The sequence below is a fragment of the Salmo salar genome, chromosome ssa09 (genome assembly GCF_905237065.1).
Source record: "Salmo salar chromosome ssa09, Ssal_v3.1, whole genome shotgun sequence".
Taxonomy (NCBI): Eukaryota; Metazoa; Chordata; class Actinopteri; order Salmoniformes; family Salmonidae; genus Salmo; species Salmo salar.
In genome coordinates, this window is record NC_059450.1 from 18,930,696 (window position 1) to 18,953,117 (window position 22,422).

The 22,422-nt window shown below is 44.2% G+C and overlaps 1 protein-coding gene across 4 annotated transcripts; it reads right to left on the minus strand.

Moving 5' to 3' along the window:
• Nucleotides 1–2,056: 2,056 nt before the first annotated feature.
• LOC106610856 (sterile alpha motif domain-containing protein 1) lies at nucleotides 2,057–14,996 on the minus strand. 4 transcript variants are annotated; one of them, XR_006770958.1, is made up of 3 exons: nucleotides 3,081–3,296; nucleotides 2,636–2,815; nucleotides 2,057–2,180 (listed from the first exon to the last, which is right to left on the minus strand). XR_006770958.1 is itself a non-coding variant. In XM_045723454.1 (3 exons), the coding sequence occupies exons 1-3, from the start codon at nucleotides 14,830–14,832 to the stop codon at nucleotides 2,104–2,106; spliced, it is 261 nt and encodes an 86-aa protein (XP_045579410.1). In that variant the 5' UTR covers nucleotides 14,833–14,996; the 3' UTR covers nucleotides 2,097–2,103. The 4 variants fall into 4 exon arrangements, 1 of the variants encoding a protein (XP_045579410.1); XM_045723454.1 differs by lacking the exon at nucleotides 2,636–2,815 and adding an exon at nucleotides 14,803–14,996 and having other exon boundaries at nucleotides 2,097–2,180; nucleotides 3,081–3,234; XR_006770957.1 differs by lacking the exon at nucleotides 2,057–2,180 and adding an exon at nucleotides 14,803–14,991 and having other exon boundaries at nucleotides 2,187–2,815; nucleotides 3,081–3,234.
• Between the last annotated feature and the right edge of the window lie 7,426 nt (nucleotides 14,997–22,422).

A 22,422-nucleotide genomic window follows, 5' to 3' on the forward strand; every position in this document is an offset into this window, starting at 1 on the left:
ACAGGGCCTGGGCAGGGGCGGAAATCCCGGGGGGGGCACGACCCCCCCATCCTGGGAAAAAATATGATTTGTCCCCCCCAATATATCACTGAAACATAACTATGTAATTTAAATAATATTAATAACACGCAATGAAAGCAATTGTGCTGATTATAGACACTTAATAGCGCGTTTTTAAGTTTCAAAAGATTGCGACCCCCCCACCCTTTTCCTCACAATGGTTTGATCCACTGGCAAGGTAACAGAGAGGTCGTGTCTACTGTCTGAAAGGCACTCAATGAACGTAACTGACGTGAGGTTAATCCAGTCAATCGCGCACACACACTAGCTGAATATGCAGAGCTAGCGCGCAAATATTAACTATTAAGCTAGCTAGTACCTATTCCATTTATGTGGCCTCGTCAAAGATGGAATCTTTGCTATCGTCAATTTATTCCAAGATCAGCATGCAGATGATGTAAATTAGTGCTTCAAAGTCCCTGTGATAAGGTTAGCAATAAACTGAAGTCCAAACTGAACAGAACTACACTCTCTTCTACCATTGTCTTAAATATATTTAATGGTCTCGTTGCAAAAGCTAAATTGTCGCAAGGGAAATTTTATTTAACCCGGGTAGCAAAGATTATAGCAAACACCACTGAAACGGAATTGGTGCTCGCTTGCTTTGCAAATTCAGCTATTGTTGGAAGCCAGCCAATATGAAACAAACTATTAAAATTACAAAAGGTTGCAGCATATGTTGTGTAAATGGTGAACTCATACAGCTGTCAACTCGTCATTTTAATCCGTTTCACATTTGCTAGCTACCTTTTAGATCGAAGCCCAAATAGAATGATAAAAGATAAGATGATAGAAGCCCATCTCCTACTGTAAATAACCTACACCCTGTGTGTGTGTGTAGCCAGCCAGCCAGGTAGAAAAATGGCAGAAAAATAAAAGAGACGGACATCAGAGTATTTTTCAGTACACCAAAACGCAAAGTAAGAACCCTAGTAGCCTAATATCTCAAAGACTAGTTGATAAAATGTTCATAAGAAAGAAATGAAATTCTAATGGAAATGTTTCACAATGATGTCATTAGGCAGAGCAGGCAACAGATGGCACACAGACAGCAGAGTTAGGGACAGATATGCAGGGACAGACTGGCAGAGAGACGGAGTCTCAGGTAAGTTTGTTGAGTCTTTGTTTGGCAACATTATGAAAGGTTCTCAATTTTTTTGACTTGTAAAATAGGAACATAATTGGAAAATGCCATGGATACCCCCACTCTCAACTTAAACTGGTGACTGAACTAAGATTTGTTAAAGGCAATGGTATTGCTGTTGTAAGTAGTTGTGTAGTTTTGGGTACCGGTAGTTAGGAGTACGGCAAACACCTTATTTCTTTGGTTCCTCAATATACATTTACCATATTACAATGTAGGCTGTGTGTTACAGCACTACTTTTGGTGTCCCCCTCAGGAATTGCTCGAGAAAATTTCATTTAATTGTCCCCCCCAAAGTTGATATCAGATTTTCGCCCCTGGGGCTGGGTGACATGACAATCCTGTTCGACTGGTAATCTGCACTTCCGGGTATGTCCACAACCGAGAACAATTATCCACAAAGCATAATACATGACCCTGAAATCAGTAAGTGACGAGAGCCAAGAAAAAGTGACGACTACAAAAGCAGTGTATTTAGCCAAGTCACAGGAATCTTTTACCAGCTCATGTCTGAATCAAACCTTGATATATGCTGCCATCTGCAGCTTTGATAGACTACTACTACTTGGTAGAACAACCTTGTTTCAAACATTCAGTTACATAGCCTACTACACTATAACTTTGCACTACCTCCACTTCCCTTATGGGCAGCATGAGTCATTCATGATTGAAATTAAACACATACATATGAGCTGCACGTAAACTGTGCATGACAAGCAAAGTAGCAAACAAGGAAAGTAAAGCGTCCAAGTATTTATTCCACAAACATAACAAAATACATATACAAAAATACAGTTGGATCGTGGTTAAAATTTAAAAAATATGCATAAACATGTATAACAATTTAGAGTAAATATTCTTAAATGTAAAATTACAACTAAAACATTCAAGCATAATGCTTAAATTTTCTCCATGTGATGTTGTTGACTAGGATGAGCAGCCGCAGCACAGTACTTGCTCATACTGGCCACAGTAACTGAAGGAGAAGAGGATACAGAGAAAACAATGAGTAACAAGCAAAGTAAAGTAGAATAAAAATAAATAAATAAAAACAGGCTACATCTCAATGTACGTGCTCTGCACTGCTTGCTTAATCATATATGTTGCATACTATTCTGCCCTACCAAGCAAAAAGACAAACTGCTCATTTGGTCAAAAATGGGTCATTTATTTGAGCAAAAATGACTACATGCTTAGTCATGTGGACAAGTATCCTACCTCTATTGTATTGTGTTTTGGATAAAATGGGGTTCATGTTATAATTAACTGTATAAAGTTACTGTGAAACCAAGGTAAATAAAAGCCATTTTCTCAGTTCCACGCTATGAGCAGTTACTGCATTCTTTCTTGTTTGGGCAGTATTGTAGAGACCCTCAGACAGTTATATGCATGTTATATTTTCTGTTGTATAGGTTGTCAGTGCACATTTACCCAGTTACACAGGGTTTAGCAAGGTCCAGTCTGCCAGTCAACCTGCTGTCTGCCAACCACAGGAATGTCTGATATGTTTGTGCCAGGAGTCCTTGGTTGATTGAGCCGCAGAGGGTTGGGCACGGCAGGTTCCGTTATATGACCATGCTGTCTATTGTATGTCCTGACAAAGTGACCTACCTGTTGATTTTATTACAGATTTATTTGGCGTAGGCTACAGCCATACAGTATCCTGTGAGAGTGTTGAGAATAAACTGTTTTATTTCAGTCGAGAACTCAATCTATTCTGGACATGATTTAATGTAGGACTTCCTGAGGTCATTACACTATGGTAGTGGAATAGCAGTAGATGCTCTGCTTGCTGATTTTACCCAACTCAGAAGAGATGCCCACTCTGACCAGAGTAAAATCAGATGAAAGGAAAAGGGTAAGGAGTGTCACTTACTCAATGACGGTGCAGACAGAGCAACAGGGGCTGGAGCAGTTGGAGCACTGCTGGATGCAGGAGGGGCAGGCTGGGCGGTCACACTGGGAGCACTGCCTCCTGGTCCTCTGGGCCTTCTGACACACACAGCACCCCTTTGAAACCAGCACAGCACCTAAGACAACCACACAAAGTCAGATGTCAGAGATTTCCCAGTTGTCTTGAACGTGGCATAAAGCAAAGGTGTCAAACTCATTACACAGAGGACCAGGTGTCTGCTAGGTTCACACTCATCCCTTGTACTTGATCGATCAATTAATGTCACTGATTAGTTAGAAACTCCCCTCACCTGGTTGTTTAGCTCAATTGGACACGAATTGAAAGGAAATAGATAACTAGCCAGTGGCGGCCGCGAAGTGGTTGGAGTTGTCAAAGCAGCATGACAGAAATATGAAAAGTGCATTTGAACAGCATAAATACACCCATTTCACTTTTGCATGTCAAAAACCAAATGACCACTTCTGCACATGCTGCCACTGTTTTGAGCAGAGTACACTATGAAAACGAGCAGCCAGCTCACATCACAAACACACCAGGGAGAAAGTAACATGCCTGCCGATGCGCCCGTGGCTGACAGCGGTCTAAGGCACGGCATCTCAGTGCTAGATAGCACTGAGATGCCGTGCTAAGGTAAGGCACAATTGGCCCAGTGTCATCCGGGTTTATGGTTTGGCCGGGGTAGGTCGTCATTGTAAATAAGAATTTGTTCTTAACTGACTTGCCTAGTTAAATAAAGGCTAAAAAAAATTACAAATATGTGAAAACATCTAACTGGGGATAGCTAGCTAACAATGTCACAAAGCATGATGCGCTGCTAGCCAGTTAACTTTGATTCTGAAACAACTTCATACTTCCGAGTTAGTTAGATGTTAGATATTAGTTTACAAAGACTTGAAATTGGCATGGGAGCTAACAAGCTAGCGGCTCATCAAAAGGTAGATAACTGGTTAATTTGACCAAAAAAAAAGTAAACCAAACTATTTCTCAATTACTGTAGCTGACTAATTAATTTGATCATGCTTTGTGATAGACCTGATTTTATGCTGTTTTAGTCCACACAACATGTCACCTACAGTAGAACCTGATGAACAATATGGGGGTAACAAAATTATCCATGATTTTTGTCCTACCAGACCTGAGATGGTTCTAGCTAGCGTATCCCTCTGTTCTTCAACGCTTGTTGGATGCAGTTGTCCGGCTTATCTGGTCCCAGGCTACCATAACTGCTATGATTATTTATTTACAAGTTCATTAAAATTCACTTTAGCGCCATCTGTAACTGATAGAGCAGATCTAGTCTCACGTCAGTAAGCCATCTGGTGCAAGAGACAAATTGGGAGGGAGAGCAGCCCCAGAAGTTCTGACTGAACGGCGCACATTTGAGCGCCCCAGGACGGTCCATTTACTTTGTGCTGTTCGAATTTACAGTTGAAGTCAGAAGTTTACGTACACTTAGGTTGGAGTCATTAAAACTTGTTTTTCAACCACTGCACAAATGTCTTGTTAACAAACTATCTACTTTGTGCATGACAAGTAAGTTTTCCAACAATTGTTTACAGACAGTGTATAATAAGTGAAATAATCTATCACAATTCCAGTGGGTCAGAAGTTCACATACACTAAGTTGACTGTGCCTTTAAATAGCTTGGAAAATTCCAGAAAAGGATGTTGTTACGGATACAGGTATCCTGTATGTATCCTGTGTGTGTTTCCTTTCTCTCTCCTTCTCCCCTCACAGGTGACAATCAGTCGACAAACAGAAGACACCTGTTCCTTTTCCCCTCAACCAATTACATCCCCTTTCCCTTGGTTTAAAAACTCAGTTGTTTTCTCCCCAGATCAATCTTTGTGTTCATGCTCTCAATCTCTCTGTGTCCAATCTCTCTCTCTGTGTCCCTAGCTCTACATCTCTGTATTGATCTCTTTTGTTTTGCAACTACATGTCACTTTGTCCATCCCACCTGTGAGTATTATTTTGTTAAAGTGTTGTTTGTTTGGTGGGAAAAGGGTACTAAGACAAGTCGCCCATGGGCATACATTACCCGTAGGAATACTTTGTCTACGTACCCTAGTTAGAACTGGGCGGACCACCCACTGTATTTTTGGTTAGTTAGCTGTTCTTGAAATAGGCTAGTCTAGCTTAGGGGTGTTTTTTTTTATTTTTGTTTCTTTGCTTGGGTCCAGCTCAGCCCCTTTACCGTGTGTTTAAAATAAACCTTTTGATTTTGACGGTAGATTTCAGTTGTCTGTGGTTTTTGGTTCTCACTGTTCTTTATCACTATTATAATTTGCATGATTTATGTTACGTGTCTCGTATCCATCCCCCCTAGACTGCTGGGCCAAAGGGATTCGTAACAGATGTCATGGCTTTAGAAGCTTCTGATAGGGTAATTTACATAATTTGAGTCAAATGGAAGTGTACCTGTGGATGCATTTCAAGGCCTACCTTCAAACAATAGTACGCAAGTATAAACACCATGGGACCACGCAGTCGTCATAACGCTCAGGAAGGAGACGCGCTCTGTCTCCTAGATATGAACGTACTTTAGTGCAAAACAATCCCAGAACAGCAGCAAAGGACAGCAAAGCCAGACTACGGTTTGCAACTGCAAATGCGGACAAAGATCGTACATTTTTTGAGAAATGTCCTCTGGTCTGATGAAATATAAATATAGCCGTTTGGCCATAATGACCAGCATTATGTTTGGAGGAAAATGGGGGAGGCTTGCAAGGCTTCCCAACTCTGAAGCACGGGGGTGGCAGCATCATGTTGTGGGGGTGCTTTGCTGCAGGAGGGACTGGTGCACTTCACAAAATAGATGGCATCATGAGGCAGGAAAATGATGTGCATATATTGAAGCAACATCTCAAGACATCAGTCAGGAAGTTAAAGCTTGGTCGCAAATTGGTCTTCCAAAATGGACAATGACCCCAAGCATACTTCCAAAGTTGTGGCAAAATGGCTTAAGGACAACAAAGTCAAGGTATTGGAGTGGCCATCACAAAGCCCTGACCTCAATCCCATACATTTCTGGGTAGAAAAAAAAAGCATGTGCGAGCAAGGAGGCCTACAAACCTGACTCAGTTACACCAGCTCTGTCAGGAGGAATGGGACAACATTCACCCAACATATTGTGGGAAGCTTGTGGAAGGCTACCCAAAATGTTTGACCCAAGTTGAACAATTTAAAGGCAATGCTACCAAATACTAATTGAGTGTATGTAAACTTCTGACCCACTGGGAATGTGAAGAAATAAAAGCTGAAATAAATCCTTCTCTCCACTATTATTCTGACGTTTCACATTCTTAAAATAAAGTGGTGATCCTAATTAACCTAAGACGGGGAATTTTTACTAGAATCAGGAATTGTGAAACTGAGCAAAAATATTTGGCTAAGGTGCATGTAAACTTCCGACTTCAACTGTACGCTTTGATGCTGGTAAAGTAGCCTCGCGCACCTACGGTGCTGGTCAGAAAAAAAAAAGCTAGCTAGCTCATGGATGCAAACAATGTTCTTCCCCAAAAACATATGTTTCAGTAGCTATAGTTAGCTAACTATATAGCTAGGTGTCATCATCATTAAAAAAAAAAAAGTCATGTATAAGACAGTTCTTATTTGATTAATGGTGGTGGGACCCATCTATGTGAAGCTAGCCACGATAAGGATTAGCCACAATAGTGGACTTTGCGGTTAGCCTTAAATAAAAATATGTCATTGACAGTAATACAAATAGTAGAATTATGCCATAATTGAATAGATCATGCTAAACGAGGATTTATATATATATTTAATAAAAAGCAACAAAAGACAATGTTAATTTGACAAAAATCTGTTAATCACACTGGAGGTATTATACTTTAGAATTGCATTGAGGCATACTTATTTCACTGTACAGCCTTAACTATGGATTATGGATCAATGACATGGGGTATCAGTCTACTCAGTGACACCCAGAGAACATTAGCGTTGTAGCTCTTATTGCGGGACTCTGAAACAACTGAATTGAGCCACATTTGTCATCAACCTGTGTATTGAACACTATTCCTGAGGAAAAACAATACTGCGTGGATGTTTTGGAATCTGATAACTGAGGAGGACGTTGGGGAAAAAAAACATCTTGGGTATTGAGTAGACTGATAGCCCATTTCATTGATCCCCAATCCTTAGGTAACGCTGTACAGTGCAATATGAATGTCAATACACACAATAGGCCGACTGGGGAGGTGATTTCACAGTCACGCGACAAGAGTTACAACGCTAATATTTGTGTAAACTCTTCTTCTTTAGAATTTCTAAGCAAACAGCTGGAGGCAGGGCTTTCTCCTATAGAGCTAAATTTTTATGGAATAGTCTGCCTACCCATGTGAGAGACGCAGACTCAGTCTCAACCTTTAAGTCTTTACTGAAGACACATCTCTTCAGTAGGTCCTATGATTAAGTGTAGTCTGGCCCAGGGGTGTGAAGGTGAACGAAAAAGGCTGGAGCAACAAACCGCCCTTGCCGTCTCTGCCTGGCCGGTTTCCCCTCTTTCCACTGGGATTCTCTGCCTCTACCCCTATCACGGGGGCTGAGTCACTGGCTTACTGGTGTTCTTCCATGCCGTCCCGGGGAGGGGTGCGTCACTTGAGTAGGTTGAGTCACTGACGTGGTCTTCCTGTCTGGGTTGGCGCCCCCCCATGGGCTGTGCCGTTGCGGAGCTCTTTGTGGGCTATACTCGGCCTTGTCCCGGGATGGTATGTTAGAGATATCCCTCCAGTGGTGTGGAGGCTGTGCTTTGGCAAAGTGGGTGGGGTTAAATCCTACCTGTTTGGCCCTGTCCGGGGGTTTCATCGGATGGGGCCACAGTGTCTCCTGACCCCTCCTGTTTCAGCCTCCAGTATTTATGCTGCAGTAGTTTATGTGTCGGGGGGGCTAGGGTCAGTCTGTTACATCTGGAGTATTTCTCTTGTCTTTTCCGGTGTCCTGTGTGAATTTAAATATGCTCTCTCTAATTCTCTCTTTCTCTCTCTCGGAGGACCTGAGCCCTAGGACCATGCCTCAGGACTACCTGGCTTGATGACTCCTTGCTGTCCCCAGTTCACCTGGCCTTGCGGCTGCTCCAGTTCCAACTGTTCTGCCTGCAGCCATGGAACCCTGACCTGTTCACCGGACGTGCTACCTGTCCCAGACCTGCTGTTTTCAACTCTAGAGACAGCAGGAGCGGTAGAGATTGGCTATGAAAAAGCCAACTGACACTTACTCTTGCGTTACTGACTTGTTGCACCCTCAACAACTATTATTATTATTATTATTATTATTATTATTATTATTATTATTCCATGCTGGTCATTTATGAACATTTGAACATCTAGGCCATGTGCTGTTATAATCTCCACCGGCACAGCCAGAAGTGGCCACCCCTCATTGCCTGGTTCCTCTCTAGGTTTCTTCCTAGGTTTTGGCCTTTCTAGGGAGTTTTTCCTAGCCACCGTGCTTCTTCACCTGCATTGCTTGCTGTTTGGGGTTTTAGGCTGGGTTTCTGTACAGCACTTTGTGATATCAGCTGATGTAAGAAGGGCTATATAAATACATTTGATTTGGTGTTATGTGGGTGTCATCGAGTAGACTGATACCCCATGTCATTGCTTCACATTCCAACCTTGAGTAATATTATATAGTCTAAATATGGCATGATTCCACCAACTGTAACCTTCTGCGTCACTTTTATTTTGAAGGCAAACCGCAAATTCCACTACTGTGCCTAATCCTTATTGTGGCTAGCTTCACAACACAACCCGGTCGAGCGTCACTAGCCAGATGAAGCTAGCTGGCTGCTTATAACGTTAGCTTTGGGCAACAGGGTTAAGTAGCTGGCTATTTATTTTCATGAACTGAAGTTGAATTTTAATAGGCGAACAACAAGTGGCTACCTAGCTAATACTTCCTCACAAGGATTCCAGCTGCTACCCGCTGTTTATTATCCTTGCACAGTCACTTCACCCCCACCTACATTTACAAATTACCTCAACTAACCTGTACACCCGCTCACTGACTCGGTACCGGTGCCCCCTGTATATTGCATCGTTATTCTTATTGTGCTACTTTTTAAATTTTAGTTTCCATGGTAAAGATTCTTACCGCTTCTTGAACAGCACTGTTGGGTTAAGGGCTTGTAAGTAAGCATTTCACGGTGAAGTCTACACTTGTTGTATTTGGCCATGTGACAAATTAAATTTGATTTGAAATCATTGCTAAGTATAATGAAAATAACTACTGGTCATTGATTTCAGGCTGGTTGTATTGGGGCTAGCTAGGTACCAAGCTAAAGCTGGCTAGCTACCCAGAAGTTGCAGTCAAACAAATAAATGGTTTATTACCAGCGCGGTATTGTAAACACATCGTTCGTGGCCGGTGTTTGCATACTTTTTTGTACAGCTTTGACAGTGCTACTGATAGTAGTGGTAGCGCTGGGGTGCACATGCAAATTCAAAACATACAACATTCTATAATATAACTTATGTGTGTCAAATTAAAAGCTTATTTAACGTGTCAAATAGTGTTAATTGAAATATATATTTTTTGACACAAAGACCCAAACGGCGTTCCATAGTATGTTGTGAAGCTAACAGCAGTGACGCTATTACTGTGTAACTCCGGTAGAGCAACATCAGAAAAATAGCGCACTTAGTAGTGTGTACCAGTGCTCGACCAGTCGCAAAAGCCAACATCACCCACGACAGGTAACGGTTGATTGTCAAGGGCAATGAATCCCATTATCTTGGCGTTAATGGATTTCGCCTTTGAGTTGTCTCGCTGAAATTGTATTACTCTTTCAAATGACTGCTCGATTCACACAGCAGACATTGTGGGCGAGGATTGAAATGCTGTGTTGCACGTGTAGCGCAACATTATACACGTTGTCATTACATCATGTGCATACCTATATAACGTGAGGTACGTCAGCTTTGACATTGGTTTTGCACATAAGGCGTTAAACTAGACATCGGGCCGATACCGATGTTGGCACTTTTAGCTAATATCGTCCGATTCCGATATGTTGATATTTTGTGCATCCCTAAAAATAACATTACAACCTAACCCAACTCCGGCGTTGGCCTACCTTAGAAGTACGCTATGTTAGACTTATTTGGCACTCTATTCCTAATCAGTTGGGCTACTAAATACAACATAACTGATAAATAGGAACCCATCTTTTTGTGCATGCGTGGCACCTTACTGCTCAGTGTAGACTCCCAGTTCTGCATAAAACATCAACATATACAGTGGGGGAAAAAAAGTATTTGATCCCCTGCTGATTTTGTACGTTCGCCCACTGACAAAGAAAGGATAAGTCTAATTTTAATGGTAGGTTTATTTGAACAGTGAGAGACAGAATAACAACAAAAATATCCAGAAAAACGCATGTCAAAAATGTTATAAATTGATTTGCATTTTAATGAGGGAAATACGTATTTGACCCCCTCTCAATCAGAAAGATTCCTGGCTCCCAGGTGTCTTTTATACAGGTAACGAGCTGAGATTAGGAACACACTCTTAAAGGGAGTGCTCCTAACCGCAGCTTTGTTATCTGTAAAAAAAAGACACCCGTCCACAGAAGCAATCAGATTCCAAACTCTCCACCAAGACCAAAGAGCTCTCCAAGGATGTCAGGGACAAGATTGTAGACCTACACAAGGCTGGAATGGGCTACAAGACCATTGCCAAGCAGCTTGGTGAGAAGGTGACAACATTTGGTGAGATTATTCGCAAATGGAAGAAACACAAAAGAACTGTCAATCTCCCTCGGCCTGGGGCTCCATGCAAGATCTCACCTCGTGGAGTTGCAATGATCATGAGAACGGTGAGGAATCAGCCCAGCACTACACAGGAGGATCTTGTCAATGATCTCAAGGCAGCTGGGACCATAGTCAGCAAGAAAACAATTGATAACACACTACGCCGTGAAGGACTGAAATCCTGCAGCGCTCGCAAGGTCCCCTGCTCAAGAATACATATACATGCCCATCTGAAGTTTGCCAATGAACATCTGAATGACAACTGGTGAAAGTGTTGTGGTCAGATGAGACCAAAATGGAGCTCTTTGACATCAACTCAACTCGCTGTATTTGGAGGAGGAATGCTGCCTATGACCCCAAGAATACCATCTCCACCGTCAAACATGGAGGTGGAAACATTATGCTTTGGGGGTGTTTCTCTGCTAAGGGGACAGGACAACTTCACCGCATCAAAGGGACGATGGAATGTACCGTCAAATCTTGGGTGAGAACATCCTTCCCTCAGCCAGGGCATTGAAAATGGGTCGTGGATGGGTATTCCAGCATGACAATGACCCAAAACACACGGCCAATGCAACAAAGGAGTGGCTCAAGAAGAAGCACATTAAGGTCCTGGAGTGGCCTAGCCAGTCTCTAGACCTTAATCCCATAGAAAATCTGAGGGAGCTGAAGGTTCGAGTTGCCAAACGTCAGCCTCAAAACCTTAATGACTTGGAGAAGATCTGCAAAGAGGAGTGGGACAAAATCCCTCCTGAGATGTGTGCAAACCTGGTGGCCAACTACAAGAAACGTCTGACCTCTGATTGCCAACAAGGGTTTTGCCACCAAGTACTAAGTCATGTTTTGCAGAGGGGTCAAATACACTGCTCAAAAAATTAAATAAAGGGAACACTAAAATAACACATCCTAGATCTGAATGAATGAAATAATCTTATTAAATATTTTCTCTTTACATAGTTGAATGTGCTGACAACAAAAATCACACAACCCATGGAGGTCTGGATTTGGAGTCACACTCAAAATTAAAGTGGAAAACCACACTACAGGCCGATCCAACTTTGATGTAATGTCCTTAAAACAAGTCAAAATGAGGCTCAGTAGTGTGTGTGGCCTCCACGTGCCTGTATGACCTTCCTACAATGCCTGGGCATGCTCCTGATGAGGTGGCGGATGGTCTCCTGAGGGATCGCCTCCCAGACCTGGACTAAAGCATCCGCCAACTCCTGGACAGTCTGTGGTGCAACGTGGCATTGGTGGATGGAGCGAGACATGATGTCCCAGATGTGCTCAATTGGATTCAGGTCTGGGGAACGGGCGGGCCAGTCCATAGCATAAAGCATCAATGCCTTCCTCTTGCAGGAACTGCTGACACACTCCAGCCACATGAGGTCTAGCATTGTCTTGCATTAGGAGGAACCCAGGGCCAACCGCACCAGCATATGGTCTCACAAGGGGTCTGAGGATCTCATCTCGGTACCTAATGGCAGTCAGGCTACCTCTGGCGAGCACATGGAGGGCTGTGCGGCCCCCCAAAGAAATGCCACCCCACACCATGACTGACCCACCGCCAAACCGGTCATGCTGGAAGATGTTGCAGGCAGCAGAACGTTCTCCACAGCGTCTCCAGACTGTCATGTCTGTCACGTGCTCAGTGTGAACCTGCTTTCATCTGTGAAGAGCACAGGGCGCCAGTGGCGAATTTGCCAATCTTGGTGTTCTCTGGCAAATGCCAAACGTCCTGCACGGTGTTGGGCTGTAAGCACAACCCCCACCTGTGGACGTCGGGCCCTCATACCACCCTCATGGAGTCTGTTTCTGACCGTTTGAGCAGACATGCACATTTGTGGCCTGCTGGAGGTCATTTTGCAGGGCTCTGGCAGTGCTCCTCCTGCTCCTCCTTGCACAAAGGCGGGGTAGCGGTCCTGCTGCTGGGTTGTTGCCCTCCTACGGCCTCCTCCACTTCTCCTGATGTACTGGCCTGTCTCCTGGTAGCGCCTCCATGCTCTGGACACTACGCTGACAGACACAGCAAACCTTCTTGCCACAGCTCGCATTGATGTGCCATCCTGGATGAGCTGCACTCCTGAGCCACTTGTGTGGGTTGTAGACTCCGTCTCATGCTACCACTAGAGTGAAAGCACCGCCAGCATTCAAAAGTGACCAAAACATCAGCCAGGAAGCATAGGAACTGAGAAGTGGTCTGTGGTCCCCACCTGCAGAACCACTCCTTTATTGGGGGGTGTCTTGCTAATTGCCTATAATTTCCACCTGTTGTCTATTCCATTTGCACAACAGCATGTGAAATTTATTGTCAATCAGTGTTGCTTCCTAAGTGGACAGTTTGATTTCACAGAAGTGTGATTGACTTGGAGTTACATTGTGTTGTTTAAGTGTTCCCTTTATTTTTTTTGAGCAGTGTACTTATTTCCCTCATTAAAATGCAAATCATTTTATAAAATTTTTGATATGCGTTTTTCTGGATATTTTTGTTGTTATTCTGTCTCTCACTGTTCAAATAAACCTACTATTAAAATTATATAGACTGCCCACTTACAAAGAAATGATCAAACGTACAAAATCAGCAGGGGATCAAAAACTTTTCCCCCCACTGTATTAACAACACGACAACCTAACTTTAAATGAATGAGTTTATTTTTTTAAATTCTTAAAACGTATTAGCATATAACATATCTAATTTGCATACAGTAGTATAAATGTTTTCTAATTTCATAAATTGTTACAAAATCAGTTTGGCATATAGCATGAAGATGTGATCATTTACCACCCTACTTTAAATTGGTCTTAAATTACTCTAATGATGTATCTCATACTGCCTGATTTGCATATTAATTTAATAAATTGTTCTTTCATTTGAATCATCTGTGTTCTACATCAGCCCTGAAAATGCCATGACAATATGACCACCCTATCTTTTAAGATATTGGACAAAACATGTTGAATCCTGACAGGTGATTACATTGACAAGGGATTCATATTGACCTGTCCGTGACCCTTTCCGATCGCTTAAAAATAAGATAAGCAATACAAAGTATAACACCAGAATGAAAGAAATTTTGAATCCCAACTCCCTATCATAACTAACTAGAAAGCATAGCTAGGCAAAAATCAAACATCCATAGTAGCAAGCTAGCGTCATACACACAAAAGCTTCTTTCCCTAAAAATGTGTACAAACATATTTACATCCGTTAGTTAGCATTTTATCCTTTGTCAAGATAATCCATCCATCCATGTGACAGGTGTAGCATATCAAGAAGCTGATTAAACAGTGTGATCATTACACAGGTGCACCTTGTGCAGGGAACAATAAAAGGCCACTAAAATGTGCAGTTTTGTCACACATCACAATACCACAGATGTCTCACGTTGAGGGCATCCTACAATTGGCATCCTGACTGCAGGGATGTCAAACAGAGCTGTTGCCAGATAATTTAATGTTAATTTCTCTACCATAAGCCCCTACAATACCATTTTAGAGAATTTGGTTGGTTGGGTCTGGCTCCCAAGTGGGTGGGCCTATGCCCTCTCAGGACCACCCATGGCTGCGCCCCTACCCAGTTATGTGAAATCCATAGATTCCTTATATGAACTGTTGAAATTGTTGCGTTTATAGTTTTGTTCGGTACAGTATATTTCTGTAACGTTTGTGGCTAACATTACCTGGAAATAGTCAAAGGCTAAAACAAACTACATGCAATGCCTGTCGTGGCTGGATATAGCCACCTAGCTAAATTATCAAGTAATAAAAGGACATTAACATTTGGTGTAGGTCGTTAGCTGTTGTAACCTAGCTAGCTAGTTTTTACCACTAGCTAAATAACAGCACACGGAGTAGGGCCAGCTAGTTAGCTAACAGCCAGCCAGTTATTTCAGACAGCAAACCTTACCGTAGATTTCTTGTCTATACTTGTCCCCATAATCGCCGCGATTATTCAACTCCTTTTGTCCAATGTGAATTTTATGCTGCGATGAGAAAGATTCAGCGAAAGGATAAGATCTTTTAGGCATTTTTGGGGGGGGGGCGAGGAACGTGCATCCAAACATAAAAAGCTTGCGGAGCAACGCCGGAAAAATACTCACTAGCGCGCGAACTAACCAATCCGATCATTGATCTCTTATCACGTGACTGTTTTATTTTGATTACTTAAACCACGTGTTTTTATGAAACATGGGAAAAAAATAGCGTACAGTCAATAACAAAATAGAAAAGTATGTATACACTGTGTGCAAATGAAGTAAGATTAGGGAGGTAAAGCAATAAATAGGCCATAGTAGCGAAATAATTACAATTTAGCAATTAAACACTCGAGTGATAGATGTGCAGACGATGAATGTGCAAGTAGAGATACTGGGGTGCAAAGGAGCAAAAAATAAAACATAACAGTATGGGGATGAGGTAGTTGGGTGGGCTATTTACAGATGGGCTGTGTACAGGTGCAATGATCGGTAAGCTGCTCTGACAGCTGATGCTTAAAGTTAGTGAGGGAGATATAAGTCTCCAGCTTCAGTGATTTTTGCAATTAGTTCCAGTCTTTGGCAACAGAGAACTGGAAGGAAAGGCAGCCAAATGAGGAGTTGGCATTGGGAGTGACTAGTGAAATATACCTGCTGGAGCGCGTGCTACGGGTGGGTGCTGCTATGGTGACCAGTGAGCTGAGATAAGGCGGGGCTTTACCTAGCAACGACTTATAGATGACCTGGAGCCAGTGGGTTTGGCGATGAATATTAAGCGAGGGCCAGCCAACGAGAGCATACAGGTCACAGTGGTGGGTAGTATATGGGGCTTTGGTGACAAAATGGATGGCACTGTGATAGACTGCATCCAATTTGCTGAGTAGAGTGTTGGAGGCTATTTTGTAAATGACATCGCCGAAGTCAAGGATCGGTAGGATAGTCAGTTTTAGGAGGGTATGTTTGGCAGCATGAGTGAAGGACGCTTTGTTGCGAAATAGGAAGCCGATTCTAGATTTTGTTTTGGATTGGAGTTAATGTGAGTCTGGAAGGAGAGTTTAGAGTCTAACCAGACACCTAGGTATTTGTAGTTGTCCACATATTCTAAGTCAGAACCGTCCAGAGTAGTGATGCTAGATGGGCGGGCGGGTGCGGGCAGCGATCAGTTGAAGAGCATGCATTTAGTTTTACTTGCATTTAAGAGCAGTTGGAGGCCACGGAAGGAGTGTTGTATGGCATTGAAACTCGTCTGGAGGTTTGTTAACACAGTGTCCAAAGAAGGGCCAGAAGTATACAGAATGGTGTCGTCTGCATAGAGGTGGATCAGAGAATCACCAGCAGCAAGAGCGACATCATTGATGTATACAGAGAAAAGAGTCGGCCCGAGAATTGAACCCTGTGGCACCCCCATAGAGACTGCCAGAGGTCCAGACAACAGGCCCTCCGATTTGACACACTGAACTCTATCTGAGAAGGCGAGGGAGTCATTTGAGAAACCAAGGCTGTTGAGTCTGCCGATAAGAATGTGGTGATTGACAGAATCAAAAGCCTTGGCCAGGTCGATGAATAAGGCTGCACAGTATTGTCTTTTATCGATGGCGGTTATGATACCATTTAGGACCTTGAGCGTGGCTGAGGTGCACCCATGACCAGCTCAGAAACCAGATTGCATAGCGAAGGTATGATGGGATTCGAAATGGTCGGTGATCTGTTTGTTAACTTGGCTTTCGAAGGCTTTAGAAATGCAGGGTAGGATAGATATAGGTCTGTAACAGTTTGGGTCTAGAGTGTCTCCCCCTTTGAAGAGGGTGATGACCGCGGCAGCTTTCCAATCTTTAGGTATCTTAGACGATACAAAAGAGAGGTTGAACAAGCTAGTAATAGGGGTTGCAACAATTGCGGCGGATAATTTTAGAAAGAGAGTGTCCAGATTGTCTAGCCCAGCTGATTTGTATGGGTCCATATTTTGCAGCTCTTTCAGAACATCAGCTATCTGGATTTGGGTGAAGGAGAAATGGGGGAGGCTTGGGCAAGTTGCTGTGGGGGGTGCAGAGCTGTTGACCGGGGTAGGGGTAGCCAGGTGGAAAGAATGGCCAGCCGTAGAAAAATGCTTCTTGAAATTCTCGATTATCATAGATTTATCGGTGGTAACAGTGTTTCCTAGCCTCAGTGCAGTGGGCAGTTGGGAGGAGGTGCTCTTATTCTCCGTGGACTTTACAGTGTACCAGAACATTTTGGAGTTTGTGCTACAGGATGCAAATTTCTGTTTGAAAAAGCTAGCCTTTGCTTTCCTAACTGCCTGCATATATTGGTTCCTAACTTCCCTAAAAAGTCGTGAAAAGTTGCATATTGCGGGGGCTATTCGATGCTAATGCAGTATGCCACAGGATGTTTTTGTGCTGGTCAAGGGCAGCCAGGTCTGGAGTGAACCAAGGGCTATATCTGTTGTTAGTTCAACATGTTTTGAATGGGGCATGCTTGTTTAAGATCGCAAGGAAAGCACTTTTAAAGAATAACCAGGCATCCTCTACTGATGGAATGAGGTCAATATCCTTCCATGATACCCGGGCCAGGTCGATTAGAAAGGCCTGCTTGCTGAAGTGTTTTAGGGAGCGTTTGACAGTGATGAGGGGTGGTCATTTGACCGTGGACCCATTACGGACGTAGGCGTTGAGGCAGTGATCGCTGAGATCCTGGTTAAAGACATCACCTCTGATGTCTTTAACCAGTGAACAAAACAAACTTAGGGAGGAGGCTTCTGATGTTAACATGCATGAAACCAAGGCTTTTACGGTTACAGAAGTCAACAAATGATAGCGCCTGGGGAATAGGAGTGGAACTGGGGGCTACAGGGCCTGGGTTAACCTCTACATCACCAGAGGAGCAGAGGAGGAGTAGGATAAGGGTACGGCTAAAGGCTATAAGAACTGGTCATCTAGTTAAAAGATGCCCCAGAGGTTTTGGATAATTTCAACCAATAGTTTTGAAAGTACTGCTCACAAGCCAAAGCGAATCCCCGGAAATTGTGCACAATGGTGTACTAATGCTGTGTTCATAACCAAGAGACGTGGTTATGAATTGGAACGATTTGATTAGTGTATTGTTAGCTAGCTACATAGTTGTATCTGCTGTCTTTGTATCAAGGATAAAGGTGTAGCTCTGAGGAACTAACAAGGTTAGCTAGCCAGCTGTATTCGTTCGTTCGCGCCGTTTTCGAAACGGCGTCAACACCATAACACCACAGCTAGCTTGCCAACTTTACCAATTAGCAGTACTGTAGAAACTATATACATTACAACGGAACGATTTGATTAGTGTATTGTTAGCTAGCTACATAGTTGTATCTGCTGTCTTTGTATCAAGATAAAGGCATAGTACAGAGTAGCTATCGAGGTTAGCTAGCCAGCTACATTCTCTAACATAGTCAACAACGCGCCCACTGCTAGCTAGCTAACCCTACCAGCTAGCTGTATCATTTTTAGTCAATAAGATTTTTGCAACGTTAGCTTAACTTTCTGAACATTCGAGATGTGTAGTCCACTTGTGTAGCTAGCAGGACTGACTTTGTGTTAGCTAGCCAACGTTGAATTACTTCTGCGTTATGAACTAGACACGGACAAGTATTGGTGCTAACCGTGTTACAGGATGCTAGCATGCTAGTTTGCTACGGCGTCATAGGATACGGTGCACTAGGTGGGTTTTCACGGAAGAATACTGTACCAAGTTATCTAGCGGAATAAACTAAGTTTGAGCCTATTCCTGGAAACATTGAACCACTGTAGTTTACGTCAATTTTAATTTCTAGTGGTAGCTAGAAAAGTTATATTTTAACATTTTAGTGTTTCAGTGAATTGTTAGTGAGGGAGGGCCTGCTCTCTCGCTTCCCCAGTTGTTTAGTTAATTTTTCATGCCAATCTCCTTTGCATTAGCGTAGCCTCTCCTGTAGCCTATCAACTATGTGTCGGTCTATCCCTGTTCTCTCCTCTCTGCACAGGCCATACAAACGCTTCACATCGCGTGGCCGCTGCCACTCTAACCTGGTGGTCCCAGCGCGCACAACCCACGTGGAGTTCCAGGTCTCCGGCAGCCTCTGGAACTGCTGGTCTGCGGCCAACAAGGCAGAGTTCATCTCAGCCTATGTTACCCTCCAGTCCCTCGACTTCTTGGCGCTGACGGAAACATGGATTACCACAGAAAACACTGCTACTCCTACTGCTCTCTCCTCGTCTGACCACGTGTTCTCGCACACCCCGAGAGCATCTGGTCAGCGGGGTGGTGGCACTGGAATCCTCATCTCTCCCAAGTGGACATTCTCTCTTTCTCCCCTGACCCATCTGTCTATCTCCTCCTTTGAATTCCATGCTGTCACAATCACTAGCCCATTCAAGCTTAACATCCTTACCATTTATCGCCCTCCAGGTTCCCTGGGAGAGTTCATCAATGAGCTTGACAAGTTCCTTTCCTGAGGATGGCTCACCCCTACTTCCCTACGTCTACCTTTGACTCATTTCTCTCTGCCTCCTTCTTTCCACTCCTCTCCTCTTTTGACCTCACCCTCTCACCGTCCCCCCCTACTCACAAGGCAGGCAATACGCTTGACCTCATCTTCACTAGATGCTGTTCTTCTACTAATCTCACTGCAACTCCCCTCCAAGTCTCCGATCACTACCTTGTATCCTTTTCCCTCTCGCTCTCCTCCAACACTACTCACTCTGCCCCTACTCAGATGGTATTGCGCCGTCGCAACCTTTGCTCTCTCTCTCCTGCTACTCTCTCCTCTTCCATCGTATCATCTCTTCCCTCTGCTCAATCCTTCTCCAACCAATCTCCTGATTCTGCCTCCTCAACCCTCCTCTCCTCCCTTTCTGCATCCTTTGACTCTCTATGTCCCCTATCCTCCCGACCGGCTCGGTCCTCCCCTCCTGCTCCGTCGCTCGACGACTCATTGCGAGCTCACAGAACAGGGCTCCGGGCAGCCGAGCGGAAATGGAGGAAAACTAGCCTCCCTGAGGACCTGGCATCTTTTCACTCCCTCCTCTCTACATTTTCCTCCTCTGTTTCTGCTGCTAAAGCCACTTTCTACCACTCTAACTTCCAAGCATCTGCCTCTAACCCTAGGAAGCTCTTTGCCACCTTCTCCTCCCTCCTGAATCCTCCTCCCCCTCCCCCCCTCCTCCCTCTCTGCGGATGACTTCGTCAACCATTTTGAAAAGAAGGTCGACGACATCCGATCCTCGTTTGTTAAGTCAAACGACACCGCTGGTCCTGCTCACATTGCCCTACCCTATGCTTTGACCTCTTTCTCCCCTCTCTCTCCAGATGAAATCTTGCGTCTTGTGACGGCCAGCCGCCCAACAACCTGCCCGCTTGACCCTATCCCCTCCTCTCTTCTCCAGACCATTTCCGGAGACCTTCTCCCTTACCTCACCTCGCTCATCAACTCATCCTTGGCCGCTGGCTACGTCCCTTCTGTCTTCAAGAGAGCGAGAGTTGCACCCCTTCTCAAAAAACCTACACTCGATCTCTCCGATGTCAACAACTACAGACCAGTATCCCTTCTTTCTTTTCTCTCCAAAACTCTTGAACGTGCCGTCCTTGGCCAGCTCTCCTGCTATCTTTCTCAGAATGACCTTCTCGATCCAAATCAGTCAGGTTGCAAGGCTGGTCATTCAACTGAGACTGCTCTTCTCTGTGTCACGGAGGCTCTCCGCACTGCTAAAGCTAACTCTCTCTCTCTCTCATCTGCTCTCATCCTTCTAGACCTATCTGCTGCCTTTGATACTGTAAACCATCAGATCCTCCTCTCCACCCTCTCCGAGTTGGGTATCTCCGGTGCGGCTCACTCTTGGATTGCGTCCTACCTGACAGGTCGCTCCTACCAGGTGGCGTGGTGAGAATCCGTCTCCGCACCACGTGCTCTCACCACTGGTGTCCCCCAGGGCTCAGTTCTAGGCCCTCTCCTATTCTCGCTATACACCAAGTCACTTGGCTCTGTCATATCCTCACATGGTCTCTCCTATCATTGCTACGCAGACGACACACAATTAATCTTCTCCATTCCCCCTTCTGATAACCAGGTGGCGAATCGCATCTCTGCATGTCTGGCAGACATATCAGTGTGGATGACGGATCACCACCTCAAGCTGAACCTCGGCAAGACGGAGCTGCTCTTCCTCCAGGGGAAGGACTGCCCTTTCCATGATCTCGCCATCACGGTGGACAACTCCATTGTGTCCTCCTCCCAGAGTGCTAAGAGCCTCGGCGTGACCCTGGACAACACCCTGTCGTTCTCCGCTAACATCAAGGCGGTGACCCGATCCTGTAGGTTCATGCTATACAGCATTCGCAGAGTACGACCCTGCCTTACACAGGAAGCGGCGCAGGTCCTAATCCAGGCACTTGTCATCTCCCGTCTGGATTACTGCAACTCCCTGTTGGCAGGGCTCCCTGCCTGTGCCATTAAACCCCTACAACTCATCCAGAACGCCGCAGCCCGTCTGGTGTTCAACCTTCCCAAGTTCTCTCACGTCACCCCGCTCCTCCGCACACTCCACTGGCTTCCAGTTGAAGCTCGCATCTGCTACAAGACCACGGTGCTTGCCTACAGAGCTGTGAGGGGAACGGAACCTCCGTACCTTCAGGCTCTGATCAGGACCTACACCCAAACAAGGGCACTGCGTTCATCCACCTCTGGCCTGCTGGCCCCCCTACTGCTGCGGAAGCACAGTCCCCGCTCACCCCAGTCAAAACTGTTCGCTGTAGTCTTTGAACGAAAATGACGTCTCCCGGTCGGAATATTATCGCTATTTTACGAGACAAATCGCATAAACATTTATTTTAAACAGTGTTTGACATGCTTCAAGTACGGTAATGGAATATTTTGAAATATTTTGTCACGATACGCGCCGGCGCGTCACCCTTCGTTACCCTTCGGATAGTGTCTTGAACGCACGAACAAAACGCCGCTATTTGGATATAATTATGGATTATTTGGAACCAAACCAACATTTGTTGTTGAAGTAGAAGTCCTGGGAGTGCATTCTGACGAAGAACAGCAAAGGTAATCCAATTTTTCTTATAGTAAATCTGAGTTTGGTGAGTACCAAACTTGGTGGGTGTCAAAATAGCTAGCCTGTGATGGCCGGGCTATCTACTCAGAATATTGCAAAATGTGCTTTCGCCAAAAAGCTATTTTAAAATCGGACACCGCGATTGCATAAAGGAGTTCTGTATCTATAATTCTTAAAATAATTGTTATGTTTTTTGTGAATGTTTATCGTGAGTAATTTAGTAAATTCACCGGAAGTGTTCGGTGGGAATGCTAGTTCTGAACGTCACATGCTAATGTAAAAAGCTGGTTTTTGATATAAATATGAACTTGATTGAACAAAACATGCATGTATTGTATAACATAATGTCCTAGGAGTGTCATCTGATGAAGATCATCAAAGGTTAGTGCTGCATTTAGCTGTGGTTTTGGTTTTTGTGACATTATATGCTAGCTTGAAAAATGGGTGTCTGATTATTTCTGGCTGGGTACTGTCCTGACATAATCT